Source organism: Poecilia mexicana, unplaced genomic scaffold (assembly GCF_051168715.1).
Source record: "Poecilia mexicana isolate PSO_F unplaced genomic scaffold, ASM5116871v1 scaffold_9, whole genome shotgun sequence".
Classification (NCBI taxonomy): Eukaryota; Metazoa; Chordata; class Actinopteri; order Cyprinodontiformes; family Poeciliidae; genus Poecilia; species Poecilia mexicana.
The window spans coordinates 668182-692958 of record NW_028263378.1 but is presented as its reverse complement, the minus strand read 5'-3'; the positions used below and the strand labels follow the sequence as shown (position 1 = coordinate 692958).

At 51.9% G+C, this 24777-nt stretch overlaps 1 protein-coding gene across 1 annotated transcript; it reads right to left on the bottom strand.

The window, feature by feature from the left end:
- Positions 1-40: 40 nt before the first annotated feature.
- Positions 41-24393, bottom strand: c5 (complement C5). Its single transcript, XM_014968497.2, has 42 exons — positions 24286-24393; positions 22787-22982; positions 22166-22319; positions 22014-22084; positions 21839-21936; positions 21678-21760; positions 21516-21606; positions 21326-21434; positions 21088-21220; positions 20899-21014; positions 20538-20726; positions 20120-20323; positions 19833-20045; positions 19602-19751; positions 19384-19510; positions 19246-19311; positions 18672-18875; positions 18514-18598; positions 15942-16027; positions 15705-15844; positions 15300-15533; positions 15106-15166; positions 14934-15023; positions 14639-14851; positions 14494-14569; positions 13035-13194; positions 9732-9833; positions 8035-8206; positions 7353-7477; positions 6883-6963; positions 6637-6789; positions 6497-6559; positions 6332-6425; positions 6201-6240; positions 6029-6131; positions 5086-5160; positions 3022-3127; positions 1772-1855; positions 1603-1692; positions 841-930; positions 406-544; positions 41-325 (listed from the first exon to the last, which is right to left on the bottom strand). Exons 1-42 carry the CDS (start codon positions 24345-24347, stop codon positions 193-195), a joined length of 5061 nt encoding a protein of 1686 aa, XP_014823983.2. The 5' UTR covers positions 24348-24393; the 3' UTR covers positions 41-192.
- Positions 24394-24777: the final 384 nt, after the last annotated feature.

Sequence of the window (24777 nt, the reverse complement as noted above, 5' to 3'; positions counted from 1 at the left end):
TTCTCCACCATCTTTGAGCAGAATAAAAACACTGCGATGCTTTTTAAGAGACATTTTTGTTTAATAACTTCATTTATTTTCCAACACTAGAAAAAATACATCTGTATTAATAATGAATGTTTAATAAATGCAGAGTTCTGCCTCGGACCCATTCATGTTTAAACCGTGTCCAGAAATGACCCGGTCCGTGGGTCAGGGGCAGCCGAACAGCTGCAGGTCCACAGCGTAGCTCATCAGCTGGGAGTTGTAGTCCTGACACTCTGAAGAACTACAAGCTGCGGGCCACAGCTCCACCAGCGCCTCCGAGTCCAGAGGCAGCCGGTACCTGTTGGTCCAGAAACACCACAGGTGAGACCCTAACCGAGCTGAGCAGAACCTGGGCAGAACCTTAGCAGAACCACCCACCTGGAGCCGCCACCCTGCGTGACCTCTGACCCCCCGGAGCCCAGTACCAGGTACTGCTGGTTGTTCTGCAGCTCCACACTGCTGCAGGTCACCTTCTTTACCAGGTCCAGGTTGCTGCCCGGACTGGCTGCTTCCAGCACTGGGACCAGAACCAGAACCAGAACCAGAGTCAGAGTAAAGTCAGGAAGGACCCGGTTCTACTGGGCCCACAGAGCCAGACCAGATCATCTCAGTCACAGAACCAGAGCACCGTCCTGTCGGACTCAGCGCTACGTTGCATGCTAGCTCCACTTAGCGCCTCATGAAGCGTTACAAGAGAAAAAAGTGAATAGAAAAACTAAACTTCAGTCATTCTGATGTTAGTGACTGAGTGAAAGACCATGCAGTGGCGTCCATGGTTGCTATTGCGTTTCCATGGTAACAAGCTGGTCTCACCTTCAGACTTCTTGAAGACCTCAGCTACGGTGGCTGTGTAGGTCATAAAGTCTCCCTCCGCTGCCGAGGATTTCACCGTCACCTTGAAGGCTGCAGAGGAAGCAGGCAGACCAATCAGAGCTGCATTCAGTGTTTTTATGAGAAGCCTCATATTTCCCTAATTTAATGTATTTGTTTTTATATTAATGCAGTGATTATTACTTTTCTGTAATATTTTAATCAAACTTTTAATATTAAAACAAAAACAAATTGAAACACCTCAAATCTACCAAACAGGCCCATGATAATTTATTATTATTATAAATAACATCTTTAAACTAATCATTAGTTATATTTCTGGGTCTCCTGACCTCCATCACCTGGCTGTTTGTCGGCCCCCATCTGTTTTCACATTATGGTAAGATCCCAAATCCTCACATGTGATTGGCTGCATGGCAGCCTAGTGGCCAATCAGATCAAAGTTCTACTGTGAGGAGGGCGGGACCACTGAGAGGGAGAGCTGAGGACCAGATGCAGCTCCTCCAGGAGCCTCTAGGGGGAGTGTTGGGGGTTTTCCAACATAATAATTAAACCATATTATTATTGCCTCACAATTCCTTTAACTTTACCTGTAAGAGATTATAAACCCTCCAGGTGAGTTTAGAGCTGCTGCTGTGACCAGATCATTTCATCTTTAACCTCCGATAACGATCCGATCTGAGAACCTCCATCTGTTTAACAAGACTGCAGCTAAAAGCATCCAATCAGCTTCCAGTCTCTCACCGTATTTGATATGCGGCTGGCAGGTCTCCTCGATGCGTTTGGCTGCGGTCAGAGTGGCGTCCATGCTCCCTCTGTAGGTTGCACATGCAGCTGCAGGGTCACACAGCACTCAGCTTAATAAGGTCAGCTGCAGCTGGAGCCAGCCATTCAGAACAGAAACCCGCCTCACCTGCCATGCACTGGCACTGTTCGCCCACACAGAGGCGCTGCAGCCTCTGCAGCTCACTGGAGAACTGCTTGGTGCACAGGCTGCCTGGAAACAGAAACGTTGCAGGTTAGCAGCAGATTCTCATCAACATGGAAACAGAGAAAAAAAGATTTTATGAGATTTGCTCAATGAAAACATTAGAAAAAGGTTGGAAACCTGGGAACCGGGACCGTCCCCAGGTAGGGCCAAATATTAACGTCCGGAGTGGGTTTGATGTAGGACCACTCTGGGAGAACAGTAGGACCCAAAGACACAGCAGACCTTAATCCAGAGTTTCTCCATCCTGGTCCTCAGGCCCCCTGTCCTGCATGTTTTAGGTGTTTCCCTTCTACCACAACTGGACTGTATCTCTGGGTGATTAACAGGATCTGCAGCACCTGGTGGTCATGTAATCATGTGAATCAGCTGTTCTGGAACATCTAAGACATGCAGAGCAGGGAGGTGAGGACCAGGTGGAGAAACTGGTTTAGCACTTTGCTAACGGGTAACCTTCAGAGCACTTAGATTCTCCTAAATTAATTTTCTCTATAAATTGTGAAGTGCTAATTTACTTGGCTGTTTTGTAAACTTTCAGTTGAAGAAAGTTTGACATTTTTATTGAAGATTTGGATACTGACTGTTAAGAATTCCCTTAATATTTATGCTCTTATTTTGAAGTCTGTTTACACAGCAATTTCATTTCCTGTCTCCACATTCTTTTTTTCTCAAGAATCTTTAGTAAATAAATGGAAAATATACAGCAAGCCAACAAATGAGGTACACAGAAGAAAACAACTCTGATATAAAAAACAGGGATGTTAGTTAAACTGTTGCTCTGCAGTAAAAAATTGTGCTGCTTCTTCCTGACCAGAGCTCTACCGCGGCTAATCAGGCTAAATCAGCAACAGAGTTAGCAAAACTCAACAAATATAAAACTGAGAGCGGGTTCTGATCCGAAGAACCACTTCCTGAAGCTGGTCATCAACACATGGAGGGCAACATGGGTGAATTTAGCATTTTAGCATTAGCCACAAATAAATCCCACGTAATGTTTACAGCTGAGGCTTTAGCATTCATGTAGCTAGCTTTTTAGTTAGCGGTGCTCAGATAAGAATAATCCAGTTTAATCTGAAAAATTTGAGCAAAACTTTAACACTCAGTTACTCACTGACAAGAAGATGGTTCAGGTCCAAATGTAAGACTACATGTCCCAGCATTCACTGCAGGCTCACCTTTGTCCTGAGGTTCTGTGACGGTCATCAGGGACTCAGCAGCACCAATCACCCTGAACCTGGTTCTGACCCGAAACTCGACACACAGGAAGACCTCAGAGGGAACCTGAGGGTCAAAAGATGGGAAATAACAAAAATACTGACGGAGGCTTCTAATCATCATCACCATCATCATCATCATGTGTAGGTTAGCACAATGCCAGGATGGAAAAACATCAGCGATGACCTGAAAGAAGCAACTGCTGCTGGGAAGGGTCAAAGGTCATCTCTAAGCTACCTGAAATCTGTCATTCCGGAGAGAGTAAGATTATTCCCAATGTTGTTGCTGGGACGTCCGGAGTTGTCTTTGTGAATAAAAATGGGTTTTATTTACCTCAACACAAGAAAACTCATTCTGCCACACCTGGTGCCTATCGGCTCCTCAGCAGAACGAAAAACAGAAGATCGGCTCTCAAACGGCACGTTGGAGGAGCAAAACAGGCACATTCAGTGACATGCAGGAAATATTAGTACAGAGGATCAAGGCACAAGACAGACAAAATAAAGTTCTGAAGGAATTAACTTAAAACAAATTGGGTGGAGAACCTGAGATACACATGAACAGTAAAATAAACTAATAAATTCAGTGTCTCTCCCACCAAGATGATAAAAACTAACAAGAACTTAAAATAATTACAAAATTAAAATTAATTAGTTAAAAAAAAAATAAATACTAAAAAACAAATAGAAGAAAATTAAAATAAAATAAGCCCTGCGACAGACAGGCGACCCGTCCAGGCCGTCCAGGCGACCCGGCCAGGCGACCCGGCCAGGCTGGCCAGGCGACCCGGCCAGGCGACCCGGCCAGGCGACCCGTCCAGGCTGGCCAGGCGACCCGGCCAGGCGACCCGGCCAGGCGACCCGGCCAGGCGACCCGTCCAGGCGACCCGGCCAGGCGACCCGGCCAGGCGACCCGTCCAGGCCGGCCAGGTGACCCGTCCAGGCGACCCGGCCAGGCGACCCGTCCAGGCGACCCGGCCAGGCGACCCGGCCAGGCGACCCGGCCAGGTGACCTGTCCAGGCCGGCCAGGCGACCCGTCCAGGCCGGCCAGGCGACCCGTCCAGGCCGGCCAGGCGACCCGGCCAGGCTGGCCAGGCGACACGGCCAGGCGACCCGGCCAGGCGACCCGGCCAGGCTGGCCAGGCGACCCGGCCAGGCGACCCGGCCAGGCGACCCGGCCAGGCGACCCGTCCAGGCGACCCGGCCAGGCGACCCGGCCAGGCGACCCGTCCAGGCCGGCCAGGCGACCCGTCCAGGTGACCCGGCCAGGCGACCCGTCCAGGCGACCCGGCCAGGCGACCCGGCCAGGCGACCCGGCCAGGCGACCCGGCCAGGCTGGCCAGGCGACCCGGCCAGGCGACCCGGCCAGGCGACCCGGCCAGGCGACCCGGCCAGGCAACCCGTCCAGGCGACCCGGCCAGGCGACCCGGCCAGGCGACCCGTCCAGGCCGGCCAGGTGACCCGTCCAGGTGACCCGGCCAGGCGACCCGTCCAGGCGACCCGTCCAGGCGACCCGGCCAGGCGACCCGGCCAGGCGACCCGGCCAGGCGACCCGGCCAGGCCGGCCAGGCGACCCGTCCAGGCGACCCGGCCAGGCCGTCCAGGCGACCCGTCCAGGCGACCCGGCCAGGCCGGCCAGGCGACCCGGCCAGGCGACCCGTCCAGGCGACCCGTCCAGGCGACCCGGCCAGCGACCCCGCCTCTCGCCTGGAGCGACAGCTGGAGGCAGCAGCGGCTCCTGACCCACTGAGGGACCAGGGTGTTAGGAAATGGATGGATGGATGAAATAAGATGAAAAAATTAAGATAACAGGAAAAGGTAAAATTGGATGATTCCAGAGAGGAAACTGTTTCAATGTTCAGCTCGGGGTCAGAGGTCAGAGCATGAAGCTCAGAGAGATGAGGAGCTCCATCTCTGACACTACAGGCCTCAGTCAGAAGGTTAAAGGTCACAACCCTGAACTGGACGAAGCGAGGTGCTGCGATGGCCTAGTCAAAGTCCAGAGCTCAGGGTGAGGTACTCACAGAGTCCATCTGGATGATGACTGTGTCTCCCTGGAGCTGATAGTGGGAGATAGACGGGTACTCTCCGTCTGTGAACTGAAGACCAGCAGAGAGAAAAGTTCAGCATCTCCTCAGAAATTCAAAAACCAAAAGATCAGATAAAAAATGACAGATTTAAGGTAAATGTGGCCACGAGCAGCTGAGACTCTCTGGCTTCACCTCGCTCAGACTTTACCGACGGCGGAGACGCTGCAGGGGGAGACGGCCCCAACCCAAGGGTCAGAGGTCAGAGGTCAGCCTGACCTCTGGTTTACCACTGGAACAACTGAAACTGGCTCTAGATCCTAAAGCTCTAGATCTATAGCTCTATTTCCCGTTATAACCTGAGCCAGTGGGAGCATGTAGATATTGAGTATTAGGACTAGGACTGAACCTTGGGGAACCCCACAGGTGACCTCTGACCTCTTTGATAAGAAGTTTCCTATTGAAACAAAGAAATCCTTCTTCTTTATGGGAGCATTCACACCAGCCCCGTTTAGTCCAATTCCATTAAAGACTTTATCAAAAGTTCTAGAAATTAGAAACTCCAATCCCGTTGGTGAGGTGTGAATGCTAACCGACCTCTGACCTCTGACCTCTGGTCCTCCAAACCTCAGTATCACTTCTGAGGAAGTGAACTCTGGTTCAGTTTGAATGTGAATCTCAAGCAGACCAGAGACCGCTCCAAAAGCAGGAAGTGGACTACAGAGCAGGGCATTCTGGGTAAACACAACCAAAGCGCTAGCAGCAGAAGGGCAGCTTTCCAGTTGTTTCAGTAACTGTCACGGTCAACAGAACCAGAACCAGCACTTCTTCCATGATTTGTATTTATGTGGATGTCAATGAACAGTTTGATGATGGCGGTCTCCATGGTAACCATGGAAACCGGACTGAAAGACGTCAAAGCGGTTTGTAGGCCGTTTACCTGTCTCAGGTCCTCCAGGTACGGCTCCACGCCTGTGGGCAGCTGGATCTTCATGACGGTCAGAAGCGACTCGGTGTAAACCTCGTTGGGTGGAGGTCGGTACCTGGAACACAAAGGTCACAGCGTCCACCACTGAGGATCCGGGGAAGCGGGTCAGGTTTTACCTTCTTACTTCACGCAGGCGACCAGGTGAGGAGCCTGCATGGTTGGATCTGAGGGGCAGAGCAAGAGCATGAGGTGGAAAGATCAAACAGAGTTTTCTTAAATCCAGCTGGGGGGGCGAGGGCCATGAGGAGGACGTACTGCTGGAGACGCCAGGTCCGACCAGCTCGATGGTCAGGTCAAAGTTACAGGAGGTCTGGGTGGACGCTGTGGTCTGATAGTAAACTGTCTTCATCTGGAGACACAGACAGACCGTTACTGGGAGCACATCTCACCTGTCAGGTGACCACAACAAGCCCCGCCCACCTTCACACTGGACACGCCCCTCCCATAGCCGGTGCTCACGATGATGTCATCATTCTTCGTTATCTTTGACAGAAACAGAGGAGAAGTGAGTGGTTCTGTTGGGGCTGTGGCCCCGCCCCTCCAGGTGGGCTGGGCCTCACCTGGAGGGGCGGGGCCACCGGGCGGCTGCGGCTCAGCTGGACTTGGCTCAGCTCTTCCTGCCTGCTGTTGCGGATTCTGATGTCCTGGTTGAGCACGGCTTTAGGAACGACCTTGCTGTACTCCGTCAGGGCCTCCAGGGTCAGAACCATGTCCTGAAGTCACACACCACCACAGAAGAAGAAAAGAAGCTGAACTGGGCTTGGAACTCAGTGTCGCCCACTGCTGGAGGAGTGGAACACTTTTACCTTGATGGAGTAGAATCCTTCTCCGTAGTGCTGATCCTGAGTCAGCCAGGAAACCACGGGGTTGGCGTAATGGATCCTCCCCTTGAAGAGACAAACCAAATTACTGAGGCAGTACCGCCCTCTACAGGCAGAGAGAGGAGCTGCAGACACACCGCCCTCTACAGGCAGAGAGAGGAGCTGCAGACACACCGCCCTCTACAGGCAGAGAGAGGAGCTGCAGACACACCGCCCTCTACAGGCAGAGAGGGGAGCTGCAGACACACCGCCCTCTACAGGCAGAGAGAGGAGCTGCAGACACACCGCCCTCTACAGGCAGAGAGAGGAGCTGCAGACACACCGCCCTCTACAGGCAGAGAGAGGAGCTGCAGACACACCGCCCTCTACAGGCAGAAGGGAAAATGATTGTGTGATATTATAAAAGTGTAAATTAAATGTTTTTATCAGCCTTATGAAGGGGAAGCTGTTTGCACCTTGAGCAGGACGGTCAGCAGGACGTACGCCGTTATCTCCACCGTCTGACCGCTGGATTTATCAGGCTTCAGCCAATCAGCCGTCACGCTGGGCTCCTGCCAGTACCGCTGCAAAACCGGGTTCCCTGGACATAGAAAGCAGCATCATGACACCTCTGGTATGTCTGGGGATTCAAAGACACATGCTGCCATGGCAACACAAACACAAACAAAAACAAATGCATAAGAAGAAGGGCTGCACAGTGGTGCAGTTGGTAGAGCTGTTGCCTTGCAGCAAGAAGGTTCTGGGTTCAATTCCCAGCCCGGGGTCTTTCTGCGTGTTTGCCTGTTCTCCCTGTGCCTGGTGGGCTCTCTCTGGGTTCTCCAGCTTCCTCCCACAGTGAAAAAAAACATGACTGGTTATTTGGTTTCTCTAAATCCTCACTATGTGTGTGGATGGTTGGTTGTCCTGTGTTGCTCTGCAACAGACAGGTGACCTGTCCAGGTGACCCCACCTCTCACCCAGAACGTTAGCTGGAGAGGCAGCAGCTCCTCCTGACCCACTGAGGGACAATGTGTAAGAAAATGGATGGACATCAGATTGAAAAAAAAGAACTAATAAATACTGAAGGAATCAACAAACCCAAAGATCCCTCAAACATGAAGAGGGAATCTTGGTTTTGAATGAATGTGAAACAATCACCTTTCTGCCGCGCCTGCTGCTCCAGGCCGGTCAGCAGCTGCGTCGCCTCCGCGCTGCTGGGGTCCTGCAGCGTCAGAGCGTAGGTCGCCACCGCACGCACATACATGCTCTTCACATTCAGGGCATGCTGGGAAAGGTAGTTTGCTGCTGAACGCTTGCTGCTGTCATGGAACTGAGAGGAGGAACAACAAGGAGACGAATCAACATGGAACAGAACCCAGTTAAAAAAAATCTTTTACTGCAGCTGCAGCTTCTCATGAAAATGAAAATCAAAAGTGAATCTATTCATGAGCAATTCAGCGAAAACCGACTCAGTTCTTTTCAGTTCATGGTAGGAACAAACCACGTAAACCAAGACTTCTTGTTTCCAGGGAAGAAGAAAACGCGACACTCGGGAGAATTTCTCTACCAAAGTTCAATATGGGAAAGACGAAGACAGAGACGTCTGCCGTCTTCATGCTGCAGCAAATTAAACTTTCAACCAACTGGAAAACTGACAGACTTTAGTTTAGTTTCCACCACCAGTTTCCATGGCAACCACTAAAGGCAGACTGCATGCTGGGTGTTTGGCTGGGTGGAATACTGACACCTGCTGGACATTAAAAATCCCTACAGGTGATTTGATGATCTAGACCAGGGTTGGGCAGTCCTGGTCCTGGAGGGCCGAGTCCTGCAGCTCTTAATGTCTCCCTGGTCCAACACACCTGGATCCAGCAGCTGAATCTCCTCCTGGTTCTCCAGTCCTGCTAACGACCTCAGTATTTGACTCAGGAGTGTTGAAGCAGAGACACATCTACTAGTTGCAGGAGGCCCTCCCCTGGTCTAGACCATACAATAAGATTTAAGTCTTTGTATTTTATTGTATATTATGTCATATCTTCAGTTAAATTTAATATCTGATATTGTTAGATACAGTCGATAAAAGAAGTTTTTCCAACATTTAGTCTGTTACGCTGTTTGGACACAACTTCTCCTGCTGTAATTGAATTAAATAATACATTTATATGACATAATTTATAAAAAGCACCTGAGTAATTTGTAGAATGGCTGCATATCTGAGTTTATCTGGACTTCATTCTGATGCCTCAGCATTGAGGAGGTGGATTTATTTAAATAGACAGTTCAGTCAAACATATGCGACATTTAACCTGCAGAACATGATATGAAAGTAAACTAAGAGTTTCAGCTGAATTTGGATTCAGATCAAGTAGAAACTGACAGAACCGGATGAAACAACAAAATGAAAACTCATTTATTTTCCAATATAAAATCAAAATGTTCCCACAGTGAGGAAACCTTTTATTTGAGGCTGTAAAAGGTTAAGAATCCGTTTGACAGATCGACAGATTGGCTTCCCTATAAACACAGTTTGGTGCGTTAAAGTCATTCCGGTCAGGCGACTGGCTGAAACGATACGTTTTGGTCTGAACGCATGCACCGACCATCACTAGTGCTCGGGAAATCCTCCTCTGTTCTACCATCACAAACACAAACATGTAACTGAGGCTTTAACTGGACAAGTGAACTCAGCTGATGAGCAGCTGGTGGAGGCTCCGTGATGCTGCGGGCCCAAACTGCTCAGACATGATTCTACTGACAAAACAAATCCATCTTCTTCCAGGGGCCTTCCCACCCTGACCTTTGACCTCTGACCCTGATGTTCAACTCTTTAGGACGACCCAGCAGTGAGTTCTCACCTGGAGCTGCAGGATGGGGTCTCTGATGCTCGTCGCTCGGTGTAAAGCCACCAGCACCAAGGAAGTGACGAAGACCGACTGCTCCTCATCAGACCCAAAAACCTGGAACACAGACTGACCATCACAGAGGAGCCGACCGCCAGAGGAGGCCAGAGGAGGCCAGAGGAGGCCAGAGGGGGACAGAGGGGGACAGAGGAGGACAGAGGAGGCCAGAGGAGGCCAGAGGGGGACAGAGGAGGCCAGAGGGCGGCAGAGGAGGACAAAAGAGGCCAGAGGAGGACAAAAGAGGCCAGAGGAGGCCATAGGAGGACAGAGGGGGACAGAAGAGGCCAGAAGAGGCCAGAGGAGGCCAGAGGGGGACAGAGGAGGCCAGAGGGGGACAGAGGGGGACAGAGGAGGACAGAGGAGGCCAGAGGAGGCCAGAGGGGGACAGAAGAGGCCAGAAGAGGCCAGAGGAGGCCAGAGGGGGACAGAGGAGGCCAGAGGGGGACAGAGGGGGACAGAGGAGGACAGAGGAGGCCAGAGGAGGCCAGAGGGGGACAGAGGGGGACAGAGGAGGACAGAGGAGGCCAGAGGAGGCCAGAGGGGGACAGAGGAGGCCAGAGGGCGGCAGAGGAGGACAAAAGAGGCCAGAGGAGGCCATAGGAGGACAGAGGGGGACAGAAGAGGCCAGAAGAGGCCAGAGGAGGACAGAGGAGGCCAGAGGAGGCCAGAAGAGGCCAGAGGAGGCCAGAGGGGGCCACAGGAGGACAAAAGAGGCCAGAGGAGGACAAAAGAGGCCAGAGGAGGCCGGCCAGAGGAGGCCAGAGGGGGCCACAGGAGGACAAAAGAGGCCAGAGGAGGACAAAAGAGGCCAGAGGAGGCCGGCCAGAGGAGGCCAGAGGGGGCCAGAGGAGGACAAAAGAGGCCAGAGGAGGCCAGAATAGGCCAGAGGAGGCCGGCCAGAGGAGGCCAGAAGAGGCCAGAGGACAAAAGAGGCCAGAGGAGGACAAAAGAGGCCAGAGGAGGACAGAAGAGGCCAGAGGAGGCCAGAGGAGGCCAGAGGAGGACAGAAGAGGACAGAGGAGGCCAGAGGAGGACAGAAGAGGCCAGAGGAGGACAAAAGAGGCCAGAGGAGGACAAAAGAGGCCAGAGGAGGACAGAAGAGGCCAGAAGAGGCCAGAGGAGGCCAGAGGAGGACAAAAGAGGCCAGAGGAGGCCAGAGGAGGACAGAGGAGGCCAGAGGAGGACAGAGGAGGACAAAAGAGGCCAGAGGAGGCCAGAAGAGGACAGAGGAGGCCAAAGGAGGACAAAAGAGGCCAGAGGAGGACAGAGGAGGCCAAAGGAGGACAAAAGAGGCCAGAGGAGGCCAGAGGAGGGCAGAGGAGGCCGGCCAGAGGAGGCCAGAAGAGGCCAGAGGACAAAAGAGGCCAGAGGAGGACAAAAGAGGCCAGAGGAGGACAGAAGAGGCCAGAGGAGGACAGAAGAGGCCAGAGGAGGCCAGAGGAGGACAAAAGAGGCCAGAGGAGGACAGAAGAGGCCAGAGGAGGACAGAAGAGGCCAGAAGAGGCCAGAGGAGGACAGAGGAGGCCAGAGGAGGACAAAAGAGGCCAGAGGAGGCCAGAGGAGGACAAAAGAGGCCAGAGGAGGCCAGAAGAGGCCAGAAGAGGCCAGAAGAGGCCAGAGGAGGCCAAAGGAGGACAAAAGAGGCCAGAGGAGGCCAGAGGAGGGCAGAGGAGGCCAGAGGAGGGCAGAGGAGGACAGAGGAGGACAGAAGAGGACAGAGGAGGCCAGAGGAGGACAGAAGAGGCCAGAGGAGGACAGAAGAGGCCAGAGGAGGACAGAAGAGGCCAGAGGAGGACAAAAGAGGCCAGAGGAGGACAGAAGAGGCCAGAGGAGGACAGAAGAGGCCAGAGGAGGCCAGAGGAGGCCAGAGGAGGACAAAAGAGGCCAGAGGAGGACAGAAGAGGCCAGAGGAGGACAGAAGAGGCCAGAAGAGGCCAGAGGAGGACAGAGGAGGCCAGAGGAGGACAAAAGAGGCCAGAGGAGGCCAGAGGAGGACAAAAGAGGCCAGAGGAGGCCAGAAGAGGCCAGAAGAGGCCAGAAGAGGCCAGAGGAGGCCAAAGGAGGACAAAAGAGGCCAGAGGAGGCCAGAGGAGGCCAGAGGAGGCCAGAGGAGGGCAGAGGAGGACAGAGGAGGACAGAAGAGGACAGAGGAGGCCAGAGGAGGACAGAAGAGGCCAGAGGAGGCCAGAGGAGGACAGAGGAGGACAGAAGAGGACAGAGGAGGCCAGAGGAGGACAGAAGAGGCCAGAGGAGGACAGAAGAGGCCAGAGGAGGACAAAAGAGGCCAGAGGAGGACAGAGGAGGCCAGAGGAGGACAGAAGAGGCCAGAAGAGGCCAGAGGAGGACAGAGGAGGACAAAAGAGGCCAGAGGAGGACAGAAGAGGCCAGAGGAGGACAGAAGAGGCCAGAAGAGGCCAGAGGAGGACAGAGGAGGCCAGAGGAGGACAAAAGAGGCCAGAGGAGGCCAGAGGAGGCCAGAGGAGGACAAAAGAGGCCAGAGGAGGCCAGAAGAGGCCAGAGGAGGACAGAGGAGGCCAGAGGAGGACAGAAGAGGCCAGAGGAGGCCAGAGGAGGCCAGAGGAGGACAAAAGAGGCCAGAGGAGGACAGAAGAGGCCAGAGGAGGACAGAAGAGGCCAGAAGAGGCCAGAGGAGGACAGAGGAGGCCAGAGGAGGACAAAAGAGGCCAGAGGAGGCCAGAGGAGGACAAAAGAGGCCAGAGGAGGCCAGAAGAGGCCAGAAGAGGCCAGAAGAGGCCAGAGGAGGCCAAAGGAGGACAAAAGAGGCCAGAGGAGGCCAGAGGAGGGCAGAGGAGGCCAGAGGAGGGCAGAGGAGGACAGAGGAGGACAGAAGAGGACAGAGGAGGCCAGAGGAGGACAGAAGAGGCCAGAGGAGGCCAGAGGAGGACAGAGGAGGACAGAAGAGGACAGAGGAGGCCAGAGGAGGACAGAAGAGGCCAGAGGAGGACAGAAGAGGCCAGAGGAGGCCAGAGGAGGACAAAAGAGGCCAGAGGAGGCCAGAGGAGGCCAGAAGAGGACAGAGGAGGCCAAAGGAGGACAAAAGAGGCCAGAGGAGGCCAGAGGAGGGCAGAGGAGGCCAGAGGAGGACAGAAGAGGCCAGAGGAGGACAGAAGAGGACAGAGGAGGCCAGAGGAGGACAGAAGAGGCCAGAGGAGGACAGAAGAGGCCAGAGGAGGACAAAAGAGGCCAGAGGAGGACAAAAGAGGCCAAAGGAGGCCAGAGGAGGCCGACCCCACTAACCATGAGCCGGCTGTTCTTGGAGGAGGCCTGCTCCATGAAGGAGCCGTCAGGCTGCTGAGTTTTGCGGATCAACCAGCTGACAGAGTCTGACAGCGACTGATGGTCCACGGAGACGAACGGGTCGGCCAGAGACAGAGTCCTGACCACCTCAGCGGTGACCCTGCAGGACAAGTCATCAGCTCACAGATACAACTTTATTCAGACAGCACTTTAAAACAACACCACAGGCCAATTCAGTGTATGATAAAAACACATAAAAACAATAAATAAAACATTAAAATCAACATCTAGAGATTCAAAGGACTGTGCCTAAAAATCGATTCACATAAGAATCACAATTCTCATTTACTACGATTCAGAATTTATTTAAAATGTCCCAAAATTGATTTAAAAAAATAGAATCAATCCACCGGGCTGCACAGTGGCGCAGTTGGTAGAGCTGTTGCCTTGCAGCAAGAAGGTTCTGGGTTCGATTCCCAGCCCCGGTCTTTCTGCATGGAGTTTGCATGTTCTCCCTGTGCATGGTGGGTTTTCTCCGGGTTCTCCGGTTTCCTCCCACAGTCCAAAAACATGACTGTCAGGTTAATTGGCCTTTCCAAATTGCCCCTAGGTGTGAGTGTGTGTGTGCATGGTTGTTTGTCCTGTGTGTCTCTGTGTTGCCCTGCGACAGACTGGCGACCTGTCCAGGGTGTACCCCGCCTCTCGCCCGGAACGTGAGCTGGAGAGGCACCAGCACCCCTCCTGACCCCACTGAGGGACAAGGGTGAAGGAAAATGGATGGATGGAGAATCAATCCACCATCTTTAGGCCTCCATTTTGTAACAACACGGGACGTTCTGACGTCGCCATGGAGATGGTACTGGAACGAGCTGGACTTGAGCTTCACCGCGCTCAAGGTTCACAAACTGGAGCTGGAAAACTTGAGGAATGCTACATCAGAGCTAAGGTACATCAGAGCTAAGCTACATCAGAGCTAAGCTAAAGCTACAGCGAAGCTAAGCTGTGTGAGGCGGGTTGTGATTGGTCAGAAGTTTGTTACAGTATTTTGTTGATATTTTTCTTCCACCATCTTTTCTCTGTATCTGCAGGCGCCATGATTACTTCTGTTTGTGATTCTTCTCTAAATAACTCCACAGGCTGTCAGATGCTAAAAACCCCTGGATGGAAATGTCCTGCCTGCAGAAAGGTGGCGCTCTTTTACTGACGCTTTGTTGAAACAAAATGGAGGATGCAGGGAGGAAGTGATTCAAAAGAATGGATTAACATTTAAAACTTAATAAATGTGAAAAAAGACACTTTAATGTCTCGATTTAACGGATCAGACTGGAGCAGATCAGGAGGGTCTTTGGACTCCGACAGACTGAAGAATCGTTTTGAATGAAAAACCTGGATAATGAGGTCGTAAAGTAATCGGGTCGGTTTGGTTCTGTGGAGCGGTGGGAGGTTCTGGTCCACTCACAGGGTGCTGGGTTCAGAGTTCATCCACATGCTGTAGCTGCTGTCTCCGTTCCTGAAGGACGTGAGGCCGACCTGACCTGCAGACACATCATCATCATCATCATCATCATCATCATCTCCAGAATGAACCGCCGCCGCCGCCCCACCATCTCTGATCTTCTGCCTCAGCTCGCCAGAGTTCTTCTCTACGTTTTCTCCCAGGACGTCCCAGATGCTGTTGGTCTCCAGGTACTGGTACACCTGGATGAGTGGGAGGAGCCTATCGACCTCTGCTGCTGCTGACCCAGGAGGAAGGCTGAGGAGCCGCTTGAGGCCCTCGGGGTCCAGTATGACCGACACGACTTCGCCGGGAAGCTCGCCTGCCGTTAGGAACAACCATCCTGATCATTTCTGCAGACCTGAAGAAGCTCGGCGGCTCGGCGGCTCCGCGCCTCGTCTCACCGTTTATGGTCAGCTGTCTCTCCACAGCCGAGTTGGGAACCATGTTTTCTGACAGGATGTTCTTCAGCACCACAGTCCGCTTCTCCGAACCTGCAACAGGAATCCAGACCAGCGCAGGTGAGACGATGATGATGGTGAGGATTCGAGGTGAACCAAGATGGAGTCCACAAACCGTAGAGTCCCTGCGGATCCAGTCTTCCCCCAGAGTTCACTTCCTGCCTCACTCCTTCAGGCTGCAAACAACCAAAGCAGAACTAATGTTTAGCCAAGCTGCTCACATGGTACGGACGAACGGTGTGCAGAACAGAACCACGGACAGGTTCAGACTTTGTATGCTCCAAGTAGAGTCTGTTAACGTCCACATACCACCACACGCAGCGTCTTCTTCACAACGTCTTTGACCCCTGACTGGATGGTCAGGGTGAAGGTCAGGGTGTGCTCTCCAGGCTCCAGGCCCAGCAGGGTGAAGGTCACTTTGCCCACCCCCCCCGCAGCCAGGCGGCTCCAGGTGCAGGCCGTGGTGTGATGCCCCTCCTGCCTGGGCGTCGGCCGGGACTTCAGCAGGCAGAACGCCGGGCCGGCCGTCAGCGTCACGCAGTACTGAGGGGAGAGAAAGCATAAATTAGAGCGCTGCAGGTGTGTTAGCCCCTCCCCTTCCTGTGGAGAGGAACAGCGGAAGTGAGCTCCTGCTGCTCATTGGAAGAATCAGCTGTAAACTCAGCCAGCAGTAAAGATCTGAGTGTTTATTATGGGATGTGTGGTTGAACTGACGGTGATGATGTCGTCCTGCTGGTTGTAGACGGAGCCCTGCAGCTCCAGCTGCTCCCCTCGGACCACCTGGTAGGGCAGCGGGACGTCCACGCTGAGCGGCTGGTTGACCGACACCTTCACAGGGTCCGACACACACATCCCTGAGAACCAGACAGAGTCGGCGGTTAGGTTGATTCTGCAGGCCACTGAGGGCACCGCGACGGTCTGAACCGATCGACACATGGAGAGGAGACCCACCGCCCTCTGGAGACATGCCGACGGCTTTAACCACCCAGGTGGTCAGAGAGTCCGGCAGAGCCCTGCTGATGGACAGCTGACCTGACCTGAAGAGACAAACGCCAAAGCTGGGTTAGCTGCTGCAGCTGATGGTCAGCACTTTAAACAGAAGCTGCAGAGTCTCCACAGCAGCCGGGCAACATCTGGCTGCAAAGCCTGAAGCTTCCTGAAGAAGCAGAGACAACTGTCCAGTTCAGGCTGTTGCAGGGCAACACTGAGGGGTTTCTGAGGCAGTCCACCACAAAGACATGGATACTAGGCGCCTCACTGAGCGCTGCGTTACGTCGCCGCCATCTTTTATGTGGCAGCAGATCGGAGCTCCTTCAGTCCTTTTCTCTGTGTTTCAACCGTTTTACGAAACAAACTGGATTCAATGGCATCACCTTCCACAGGTAAGGATGAAACATCAGAATTACTTTGCAGCCAGAAATTTGCTTCTAAACAACCGAACAATATTTCCTATGTATTGTCAGGTGACAATGACTTTCATAAATTTATAAATTTATCAATATCATATAGAAAAATAAATACAAGAAAATTATTTGTTTCTTGTCTTGAAATGTTAAATGTACATTTAATTATGGAATTATGTAAATATGTTATTTAATTAAACACTGTAAAAGTGTCTGTTCATCAATGTTAATATAAAAATGATCAGAATCATTTCTACCAAATAAAACATTGTGCTCTTTATTCAGAAATTAATTTAAAATATTTTGTCAAACGCCAATTTCTGAAGTTCGGTCCATTTACTTGTATTAGCTTACTGGCACATATTCCAGATTCAATATGGCGGACGCTGTGACGTATCACAGCAACGGGCCGACCCGCTCCGTGACCCATGACCCGCCCCGTGACCTATGACCCGCTCCGTGACCCATGACCCGCCCCGTGACCTATGACCCGCTCCGTGACCTATGACCCGCCCCGTGACCCATGACCAGCCCCGTGACCCATGACCCGCCCCGTGACCCATGACCCGCTCCGTGACCCATGACCCGCTCCGTGACCCATGACCCGCCCCGTGACCTATGACCCGCTCCGTGACCCATGACCCGCCCCGTGACCTATGACCCGCTCCGTGACCCATGACCCGCCCCGTGACCTATGACCCGCTCCGTGACCTATGACCCGCCCCGTGACCCATGACCAGCCCCGTGACCCATGACCCGCCCCGTGACCCATGACCCGCTCCGTGACCCATGACCCGCTCCGTGACCCATGACCCGCTCCGTGACCCATGACCCGCCCCGTGACCTATGACCCGCTCCGTGACCCATGATCCGCTCTGTGACCCATGACCCGCTCCGTGACCCATGATCCGCTCTGTGACCCATGACCCGCTCTGTGACCCATGACCCGCTCCGTGACCTATGACCCGCTCCGTGACCTATGATCCGCTCTGTGACCCATGACCCGCTCCGTGACCCATGACCCGCTCCGTGACCCATGACCCGCTCCGTGACCTATGATCCGCTCTGTGACCCATGACCCGCTCCGTGACCCATGACCCGCTCCGTGACCTATGATCCGCTCTGTGACCCATGACCCGCTCCGTGACCCATGACCCGCTCCGTGACCTATGATCCGCTCCGTGACCCATGACCCGCTCCGTGACCCATGATCCGCTCTGTGAGGCGTCTACTATTCATGTCTGTGGTTAAAACCAGATCTCTACTCAGCCTCTTGTCCATCTCTGATTCTCCCAACAACTGCAGAGTCATCTGAGTTTCTGCAGATGACCGAAGTCAGACTTGTCGAGAGAAAAGGAACGGTGAGGGTACAGAGGCCTGTGGAGCCAACAGCCGGGTCAGACACTCAGTCCTTCACTCTCACAAACTGTGGTCTGTCCGGTGGCCACAGATCTGCGAGATGCTTCCCTGATAAACTCCTGGCTCACCGCTGACCTGCTGCCTTGCCAAGAGGACGTCCTTCAGAGGAGCTGCACGCATTTCAGAAACACTAACAGCTGAAACGTCTCTGAAAGAAAGAGACGTGGAGACTGAACCAGCTAACACTGGGACTCTGCTGCTCAGGAAGCTGAAGGAGGTAAACAGGCTCACCTCCTTCAGTCTGAAGCTGACAAGCTCTGCTATTCCACCACCTTTACCTTGTTGTTGCTCTACCCAGGCAGAGAGACTCTGGAGTCATGGGAATGATCCACCAGTCATTTCTAAGTGAGAACAAATAATCACATCTTCCCGATTCTTCTGCTGGGATCCGATCAGATCCACCAGGAGACCTGAACTCCTCCTTGGCTAATAAGGATTGTCCTGGATGAAAACGACTTTAGACCCTTGAATGTGTCCAATCCGTTCAGGAGACGAAATTAAACTCCTCAGCTAACTCCGTTCAGTATGGAGGCTCTCCTGTATAATAATTGAAATAACTAAATGAAAACTAACATGACTGCAATAATAAACAGAATAGAATATTCTTTGCACCGTGATTCATTAATATTAACCGAACTGAAGAGAGTGGAGTTCCTCCCAAAGGAGCGTCGACCTGTTGAGGTGCGTTTGATTTGTGCTACCTTGCACGCTGCACCTCCCACAGCCAGCTCTCTGGAAAGTAGCTTCTCACCAACGACGGCGCCTGATCGAAGTCTGCACCCAGTTCTGGAGAGAAACACCAAGTCAGGCGTCAATCGGGTCCAGACAGAAGGAGCGGACCAGAACCGGCCGGACTCACCGTAGCGTCCCAGAACCAGCCTGTCGCCCTGGTCCAGGTGCTGCTGGTAGAACTCGCAGCACTGGCTGAAGGCCGCCTTGCAGGGCTCGTTCTTGATTCTGAGCTTCTGGAAGGCCTGGTCTGCGTACTGCTGGCAGCTCACGCTCTTCGGGATGTACTTCATCCCCGCTAAGCAGCAGCTCTTCTTGGAGCCGAAAGTTCTGGCTGCAGAGAGACGGACCCAGACAGAACCAGAACCAACAGCAGCGACTGTTTTTACATCATTGCTTCTGTTTCTGTTGTTTTACGTTTTTAGTCACTTTGGATGTTTGAAATCTTCACGGCTGTTTGCAGGAAGATTTGATTTTTATTATTTGGTCTTTGCTTGTTACAACAACCACACAAACAGTTGAATATGTCAAGCTTTCCTGAATCTTTGAGATGGTCTCAGGTTATAGTTAAATCAGCCAAACTTACAGACCAACCAACCAATCAAATCATTTGTTTATCTTTAGTTAGTTTTTAGACATAGATGTGACAGAGGACTAAACTCTGAACGGAAACGTCAGACGGACGTAGTGATGGTGGATCATACCTTTAGCCTCCTTTTGTGCGTCGGTCAATTCTCTCTTTGGACGAACGGCGGCGGTACACGGATCACCTGTGGAACAAGCCGCCATCACTGAGCAGATGCTGATAGTTTCTGATTCCTTACTCTAAGTGGTGGACGTACTGCTGGACGACGGGGCGGCGTTGGCATTGGTCATAAAGGTGAGGCCAGCCAATCGGAAGACGTCGGCGTTGTCTTTGCCGCCGCCTCCTCCACAGCCCAGGTCGCTGTGCTCGAAGTGACGAAGGACCTGCGGGCCACCGTACATCCTGTCAGAGCGCCGCCCGACCGCACCGCTCAACTCAACACAACAAACAAGCTCAGGTCAAACTGACTGTTACCATGGAAACAGGGTCCCTGTAATTGGGTCGTAGGCTTAAGACAGCAGAGTCTACCGCCGACAGAGCCACCATGCTGCCCTGATTGGTTCTGATGTCCAGCTTGATGTTCTCCTTTGGCTTGTAGAGTCTTTCCTGGAATAAGATGTTGGTCTGACAGACAACAACATGTTAGCCGACACATTTCAGATGAATTCCTGCTGATGAACCAGAGAGGCAGCCAGACTGCAGCACCTGGAGGCCGTTGACACACTTGTCTTTGACGTCCATCCAGACGGAGTCCGCCACCAGCTCTGTGGTTCCTTCTCCGTCCAGGATGTAGTAGACCAGCAGCCTGATGGATGGCACCATGGAGGTTGTCACCAGGAAGTTCAGGTTCTGTTTGCCATCAACGCTGGAGGCAAAGTTCTGACTTTTAAAAAACACCACCTTCCCTTTAGACAGCACCTACAGGGGAGCAGCGGCGAAGCCATCAGTAACTATGGCAACAGGGGAAGCAACGTGTGCGACCGCCTCCTCACCAAGTAGTTGAGAGTCCTGATGTTCAGGTAGGAGGGAGCGGCGGTGTACACCTGGATGTTGGCGTAGTGGCTGACCTGGAGGGTGTGGCCGAACATGGGCGTGTCGATGTAAAGGTACCGCTGGTTCGGGGAGTGATAGGCCACGGCCTCCAGCGCCAGACTGGCCTGACTCTGAGCTGGCAGGGTGGGGTCCGCCGTCTCAAACTGGGTCGACAACAACCAGACCAGTTACACCAAGAGTACCGAAAGACAAATCTCCTGTTTTTGTCCCACCTAACGTTTCAGATCATCAAGCTAACGTTAACATCAGGCAAACAGAACCTGAATCTATATGAAAAGCACCTTCTAAAGCTCAGCTCAATAAACCTGCAAAGGGGTAAATACTTTTCACAGCCCAGCAGTGGCAGATCTTCCTCACCTTCAGTTGTGCCCTGACTGCATTTTTCTGGGGGTTGCAGATAAAATACAAGAGGCCATCAGATCCACTGCTTCTGCTCTCCCCACAGGACATGGCCTCCCTTTCTCCTGTGTTCATGACCAGCTGACGCTCCACCAGACGCACCTGCACCAGGCTCACCGGCTCGTCCAGGTGATCCTTCACCATTACCTGCAGAGACAAAGGGCCTGTGGAGCTGAACAAGGTGTGGGCCACAGGGGAGTCAGAAGGTCCAACCAGATGTTGCCTCTGGTTCTGGAACAGCTTCATGCCAAATTCATGCCAAAGGAGCCCAGGCCAACTACTGCTAAACACTTTTCAGGTGGGACTCCATGATGCATACCTGGATTTTGTAAGGAAGTCCCGGTTTGATGAACGGAGGCGTCGAGATGAGGCTCAGACGGTACGGTGACCTGACAAATTTCACAGTAGCAAACTCCGCCTCCTGAGTGATCCCACCTGGAGGGCGACATCCAGTCCAAACGGTGAGAAGGGGAGGACCTGGTTTCAGGGTGGTATGATGTCAGCGTACCTGTGTCCTCCTGCAGCAGCACCGCTACATACAGGTAGCTTCCCACCAGGCTGTCCAGGTCTCTCGGTCCATCGTGTTTGTGCAGAACCTTCTGCATGTTAACAGTCACATCCAGTTCACCTGTCGGAGAGAGCTGAGAGAAGGAGACAAACGAACCCCATGTTGGGAGATGTCTCTTAGGAGTTTCAGCAGCTACCGTCAGAGAAGTCTTTGAGGCTGCTGCGTGTCAGGGCCTTACTCTTTCTCTGGTGACTGATGTGGGAATGATGACAGGAGCATTCTTCTCTCTGACGTATCCATAACGCAGGAACACCTCTCCTTCAGCCACCGGTGCGCCGTGGAGATACCTGCCAATGGTCAGAGCACCGCAGGGTAAACATGGCCGCTCAGGTCGAATGGCTGAACAGCTGGAGGAGATCAGGCCTCACCTGGCTGAAATCTTGAAGTGGAACTGACTGAACTGACTGTGGCTGATGAAGTTTGTCTGTGGGTTCATTTGGATGGAGAAACTAGGAAGAACTGACAGAGGAGGAGAACATCACAGATCATCACCTCCACCAGCAGGGCTCATATCAAACTCTGAGACGTACCGTATTCTTTAACTTCAAAATCTGTCTTTGCTTTTGTTGTGAAATCATCTGTGTAGGAAGCTTCTATTGTCCAAATTCCCAACCTGCAAGTACAGAGAACTCAGGAAAACCATCTGGGAATAACCCGAAGGTCTTCCCGCCTCGACAGAGGTCTTCCTTACTTTGGTTTGATGGGAATCCTGAAGGGGTTTTGCATCGACGGGATTCCATTGTTCACATCAACAATCTCCACAACGTCTACCGTGATGTGATCTGGATCCTGTCGGGAACAAAGACGTTTATTGACATGGCAACCAATCGTCAACTCATTTATGGTCCTGGGCTCATCAGGCTCACCTTGAAGGTTAAGAAGACGCTGCGATTGGCAGGTCTCAGCTCCTGGTTCATGGAGAACGCCCTCACTTTGACTGAACACATCACAAACAGTTTTATTCAGCAAACCTGAACAGTCTGTGTTCAACCTGAGTGAAGAACCAAGAAGGCCCGACCTTTCTGATGAGGCGTGTAGAGCGGTTTGTCTGTTTGGATGAACAGGAAGCCGTTGGATCGGGAAACCGGGATGGACAGGTGACGGTTGATCCCGTTTGATTGGACGTGAAGAATCACATGATTCAAATTCTTATTCTCTGGAAGTGGCAACAACTAAAGAGACACAGAAACACAGGAATCAACACCCAGGTGTTTTCAGATACACTCCATGTTGGGCTGCGGTTGCCACAAAGTACATCTGGTCTTAACTGCTTCCAGCGATGTTATCTGTTGCTATGGTTTCTCTGTTTTCTGTATTTTTTATTTTTTATTTCTCTTGTTCTGCAGGTGTGGAGGCAGACTTCTAGGATCGCCTGTCCCTTTAAACCTTTCTCTCTTTCGTTTCCATTTCTGTGTCCATTACATTGGAAATATACAAAACAAATGTCTATTAAGTTCAGGGTCATAGTGGAAGCCGCTGGGCTTCTCCTAACATTTTGAGCGCCACATATTATATATATATATATATATATATATATATATATATATATATATTTTTTTTTTTTTTTTTTTTTTTTACAGAAATCGTAATAATAATCAGTCAGATGAGTAATGCAGAGAGCTTCAGGAGGATTTCTCACCCGGACTTTAGCGACGCCCTGGTAGTTGTTCTGGCTGTTGAGCCGCAGGGAGTCCTTGGACAGTTCCCTGTGATCCCGAGCCATGGACGTCTTCAGGAAGACGTAGACGGTTTCCTCCGTGGAGGAACCGAACAGCTGAACAAACACCGTCTCCACTGCATCCAGGCACACCGACAGGGGCGCTGTGATCAGGAAGCTGTCAGAAAGAGACGCCATCACTGCTGGTGGTGAAATACCACAGAAGAAGAAGAGTCCGATCACCAGCTGGACTCCGTTATGAATCTGTTTGTTATGATAAATCACAGAAATCCTGACGATGAAACTTAAAGTTCCTAATCAGAGGCCAGTTAGACCAGAAAGCTGCAGGATTCAGTAAAAGAAATAAATGATGAATAAATGATGAATAAATGATGAATAAATGTTGAATAAATGATGAATAAAGCATCAGAATAAATCTGGACAGAAGGAAAAGTTCTGGAAACTTTAACGTGTTTGTGTTTCAAGGTTTTTGGGTTTTGAGTTCGTCTGAACTCTGATGTTTGTTGCCACTGATCGTTTTACTGGTTTCTGTGGTAAATATTTGCTCAGCAGGTGAACCCGCTGGCTGTGTGTGCGCCCCCTGCTGCTGGTCAGGTAGAAGGCAGAGTGGAGGGACCTCCACCCAGATTACAGCTTGCCAGGCTGGTTCAGCTGTAAACATGATCAAACATCCGCTCTGCTTCGCTGCTCAGGCTCGGTTCTGGTCCATCCGTCAGATGATTTCTCCTCCTGATTGTTTCTGTGCTGAACAAAAATAAACTTTCCAGAAGAAGGTCGTCATCCAGCAGAGGAAAACCAACCTTCAGGAAAATAGCTTCACATTTGCTGAGTTTCCTCCTTTAGTCCAGTCTGTTGCTGGATCAAAATGAGCTGAAAGGTTCAGACAGGCAGTCAGAAACACGTGGGGGAGGGAGCTAGAGGCTGACAGCAGCACTGGAGGAGCTGCAGGGTTTCCAACCCGTTCCGGTTCGGTTCTACAGGAGACGAGGATCGGCCCGGACCACAGCGTCGCCTTGCAGAACCATTTTCTGTTCACTTGGCCGCCTTCCCAATCGGACCGATGGACGTGTAACACGGCGGTGTGAGTGTCATGATGTGGGGTTTTTCTGGCAGGACTCCTTCAGCAGCCCAGAACAGCTGGAGGACTCCTACCAGGAAGACTTGGTCCAGTTAAAGGACAGACTTTGGTTTTCACATTTTTCTTTGCAACAAATTCAGTTTTACAAGATTTCTGTCAGATTAAAGCCAGAAATCCTGACAGAGTTTAAGAACATTTAAATGTTCTTAAATTTAAATTCATTTAATGTTCTTCATTAAATGAAGAACATTAAATTAAAGGTTCTTCATTTAATTTTATACCATAATAACCGTCTCCATAATCCAGCCACCAGCTCTCTGATCGTCTGTTTTATCTCCAAAATACAACAACCAATCACGTAGAAGACAGGAGCTTCACTTACGACTGAGCGTCCGTCCTCCAGCACAGAGTCCAAACCCAAACCAGCAGAACCAACGGCTTCATCCTGAGCAGCCAGACTGACGGCCGGAGGCTCCGAGCCTCTTTATCACTTATTGATCGGCTCAGACACGAGGACAGAGGACGGACTTTTCCTCTGGGACGGTTTGAGTGTCCCAAAGGTGAGTTTACTCAGCCTGCTGTGTTTTCCCATCTTACCCAACACCGATGACCCGACAGAGAAAAGCTGCTGTGAAAACTAAACAAAAAAACACTGAAATGTTTGGGTTTTCCAGAACCAGAACTTCCAGAAGCTGCTCTGGATCCCTGAAGAACGTGAGAACTTTTACCTGGACGGTCTCATTTGGGTTTCTGGCATTTCTAAAAATATTTATCTAGAATCATCACCTCAACATGAAGCTGTCAGAACCAGGCTGATCAGAACCAGGCTGATCAGAACCAGGCTGATCAGAACCAAGATGATCAGAACCAGGCG

Excerpts from the sequence above, each read along its gene's own strand:
- c5 (XM_014968497.2), bottom strand. The coding sequence starts at position 24,347 with ATGAAGCCGTTGGTTCTGCTGGTTTGGGTTTGGACTCTGTGCTGGAGG. Across the intron at positions 20,046-20,119 it reads TCAGGACTCTCAACTACTTG|GTGCTGTCTAAAGGGAAGGT; the intron begins GTGAGGAGGCGG and ends GCTCCCCTGTAG. Across the intron at positions 19,511-19,601 it reads ACAGGGACCCTGTTTCCATG|GTCCTTCGTCACTTCGAGCA; the intron begins GTAACAGTCAGT and ends GGTGGCCCGCAG.